The sequence below is a fragment of the Crocodylus siamensis genome, chromosome 10 (genome assembly GCF_052110815.1).
Source record: "Crocodylus siamensis isolate JL-2025a chromosome 10, ASM5211081v1, whole genome shotgun sequence".
Taxonomy (NCBI): domain Eukaryota; kingdom Metazoa; phylum Chordata; order Crocodylia; family Crocodylidae; genus Crocodylus; species Crocodylus siamensis.
This window is the reverse complement of record NC_143404.1, coordinates 49880582-49883781: the sequence shown is the minus strand read 5'-3', so window position 1 is coordinate 49883781 and position 3200 is coordinate 49880582. Positions and strand designations below refer to the sequence as shown.

The window sequence follows — 3200 nt, the reverse complement described above, 5'->3', positions numbered from 1 at the left end:
TCAAGCATTCTCTGGCCGAAACATCCCCTTAAGGACAGCCACGCAGGCAGGAGAAGAGAAATCCCCCTCTGCAACACTGCTGGCGCGCTGGGAGGCAGCTTTCAGCATCCGCTTACTGAAGAGGTCCTTGACCCCGTGCCTAAATTTGGGGTCCCAAGCACTGTAGATGGCCACGTTCCAGCAGCTGTTGGAGGTCAAAATCCAGAAGGCGTAGAAGGAGAACTGGCACCACTGGTAGCCCAGGACGGAGCCCACCACAAAGACAGCGATGGGGCTGAAGGAGGCCGAGAAGGCAAAGGTCAAGATGCCAATGGTCTTGGCAGCAGTGATATCTGAGAAGGAGAGTCGGTTGCCCCCCTGCACCTCGCTGCCCAGCTGCCTCCGGGCCTTACCGTAGTGGCGAATGGCGGCAAAGGTGATGAAGTTGATGGCAAAGGTGCCCCCGAGGAGGGAGAAGTCGAAGGCTGGGAAGAGCAGCATGACGTTCCAGCCGGAGCTGGGCAGCCTGGCCTCAGGGAAGGCATAGTTGCACATCTTGCTGCAGGGACTGTAGCGCAGGGTGATGTCTGGGCTGGAGAAGAGGGGGACCACGGCCAGCGAGAAACTCATGGACCACGAGAGCAAGATGAGCCAGACCGTGCGGCGCTTGGTGACCACCGCCTTCTTGTGCAGGGGCTTCAGCACCGCCACGCTGCGCTCCACCGACAGCAGGAAGATGGTGCTGATGGACACAAAGGTGCAGCCAGCGAAGATGGGACCGGTGATGAAGCAGGGCAGAGACTGGGCCGAGCCCGAGGCGCCCGCAGGCCCCTGGCTGGCGGCCAGGCCGCTGGCCTCCCTGTACACGGAGTAGGGCACCACCACCAGCCCCACGGTGAGGTCGGCCAGGGCGAGGGAGGTCTTCAGGTAGCCCTGGGAGGTCCGGAACTGCGGGGCGCGCAGGAAGACCAGCAGGCTCAGCACGTTGCCCAGGGTGATGGCCACGATGAGCAGCACCATGAGCGCCAGCTTGCACGCCTCGGCCGGCAGGCGCGGGCCGGGCGCGGGGCCGCCGGGGCAGCTGGCGTTGGCCCACATCGGCGCGGCCGCAGGGCGCGGGCGGCGGGATCGGCGCCTCCAGCGGCGCGGCGCGGCGCGGCGCGGCGGCCGGACGGGGCGAGCGCATCCCGCGCGGCCCCGGCCCCGGCCCCGGCCCCGCCTCGCCCCGCGCCCGCCCGGCCCCTGCGAGCGCTCCGCGCAGCCGAGTCCCCGCGGGCAGCGCCGGTCCCGCCGCGCGCTCAGGCAGAGGCTCCCCGGCGGAGGCGGCGCGGGGTGACCGGCCCCGCTCGGGCGCTCCAGCGTCCGGAGGAGCCCCGCCCCGGGCAGCCCCGCTCCGCCGGAGCCCGGGGGCGAGGAGAAGTCCGGCCGGCCTTGCGCAGCCTCCTCCGGGCGGTGCCGCCTCCGGGCCCGGGGATCCGGGGGCGCAGCCCCGGCCCCAGCCCGCCTCGCCGCAGCCCCGGGCCGCTGGGGCTGCCCGTGCCCGGCCGCCTTCCGCCTGTCTTCCTTGACCAACTAAACGCTGCCCTCCGCTCCCCGCCCTTTAACGGCAGAGCCTGGGGGCACCAGCTCTCCCGGGCCGTCTCCTCCGACATCCATTGGACTCTTCCTCTTGCCTCGAGTCTCCATAGCCTTGCCACTGCTCCCAATCTTTTTGTTTTTCGCAAATCTCTCTCTCTGTCTCTCTATTTTATATATCAACTTTACCTCCAACACTCTGCCAGCAGCCCCTTTGGTTCACTTGGCAGATCAAAGCCCACTTTGACAGTTAAACCATTAAAAACCTGTTATACAGTTCACACTGCATATCCATGCACCCATCCCCATCCCCATATCCCCACCCACTGCCCCCCTCAGAGGGCCAGTCCCTAAAACAGTCTGTACCAGACCCCTCTCCACCATATAAAGTCTGCCATTTATTTCCCATCGCTCTTATCCGTCCTCCTGTAGTAGCAGTACAGTTCACTTAGTGCAGGTATCCCATCACTTCCTACTGGAGACTGAAAGAGCTGGGTACCCCTGCAACCTTTGTCACCTGGATAAAGGCACCATACACCACTGTGAGCAGCAGGGCTCTGGTGAACACCCGGATCCAACCGTGGTCGAATCGGGTGTTAGGCAGGGCTGCCCACTCTCCCCACTCCTGTTTATTTGTGCGATGGACCCACTAGCACAGCCACTCAGGCAGGACCCTGGGATCAGTGGTGTGAAGATCCCCAGGAAGAATGGGGAAAAGATGAAAGTCCTCACGTACATGGATGACTTGAACATCATCTGCAGGGACAAAGAAAGAGCACTACACACACCCAGGTATACGGAGCAGCAGCAGGGCCAAGCTCAATGTGAGCAAAAGCATCTACTAGTGGTAGGTAAGCTTGGGGACCTGTTGCTTCCAGGGGTTTCCATCCCCTGAGAGGGGGTAAAGATCCTCGGGGTAGAGTTTGATTCAGAGCTGAGGGGTCAGAGGACATGGGAAAAGATGGAGGCCAAGCCCGGACAAAGACGAGCTATGGCTAGTGCCATAGCAGTGACATTTGGCACCTGGGGCAAAGCCCACAGTGGCAGCCTGCCCTCACCCCATGCACAGATCTGGGGGGGCACACCCTCCCCCCACGTGCTTGCCGCTGCATGTACACCCAGGCAGGAGCTGCCCTTCCTCCATCCCCATGCCCCCCTCAGACGAGCCACTCGTGACTCCGTTCTATGTCCCGCCCCGGCCGCGTAGCGCCCATTTGCACCCCTTTGCTTTGGCACCTGGGGCAGTTGCTCCACTCACCCCCCAGCTACGGCACTATGGCAATCGTGCTGCCTGTCAACGTGGGGGGGTGGCACTGATGAAGGCAGTGGTCTTGCCAATGCTGCTACACACCACCCTAGAGTTCCCCCCTCAGAACAAGTTGTGCGCAGAATCCAAGGAGCCGGGCGTGTTTTCTTTTGGAAGTCCGCATGGGAGAGTGCCGAGGGCCAAGCTGTACAAAGTGAAACGCTGCAGAAGCAGAGGGATGCTAGACATCCTTCTCTTCCTCTGGGCCAAATGCATGAGCCAGGCGTGCAAACTGGCAAGAGGGGTGGAATCTAAAACAGCCAGCTTTGTTAAGTATTTTGCTGGGCAGCTGCTGCGACAGTGGTAGGTGCACCCGACAACCAACAGGAGCCTGTGGATG

At 62.7% G+C, this 3200-nt stretch overlaps 1 protein-coding gene across 1 annotated transcript; it reads right to left on the bottom strand.

Annotated features, from left to right (window-relative positions):
• LOC149856569 (beta-3 adrenergic receptor-like) lies at window positions 1-1077 on the bottom strand. The gene has a single exon (XM_090064080.1). It carries the CDS (start codon window positions 1075-1077, stop codon window positions 1-3), a length of 1077 nt encoding a protein of 358 aa, XP_089920206.1.
• Between the last annotated feature and the right edge of the window lie 2123 nt (window positions 1078-3200).

Coding starts and splice junctions, on each gene's coding strand:
- LOC149856569 (XM_090064080.1), bottom strand. CDS start 1,077: ATGTGGGCCAACGCCAGCTGCCCCGGCGGCCCCGCGCCCGGCCCGCGC.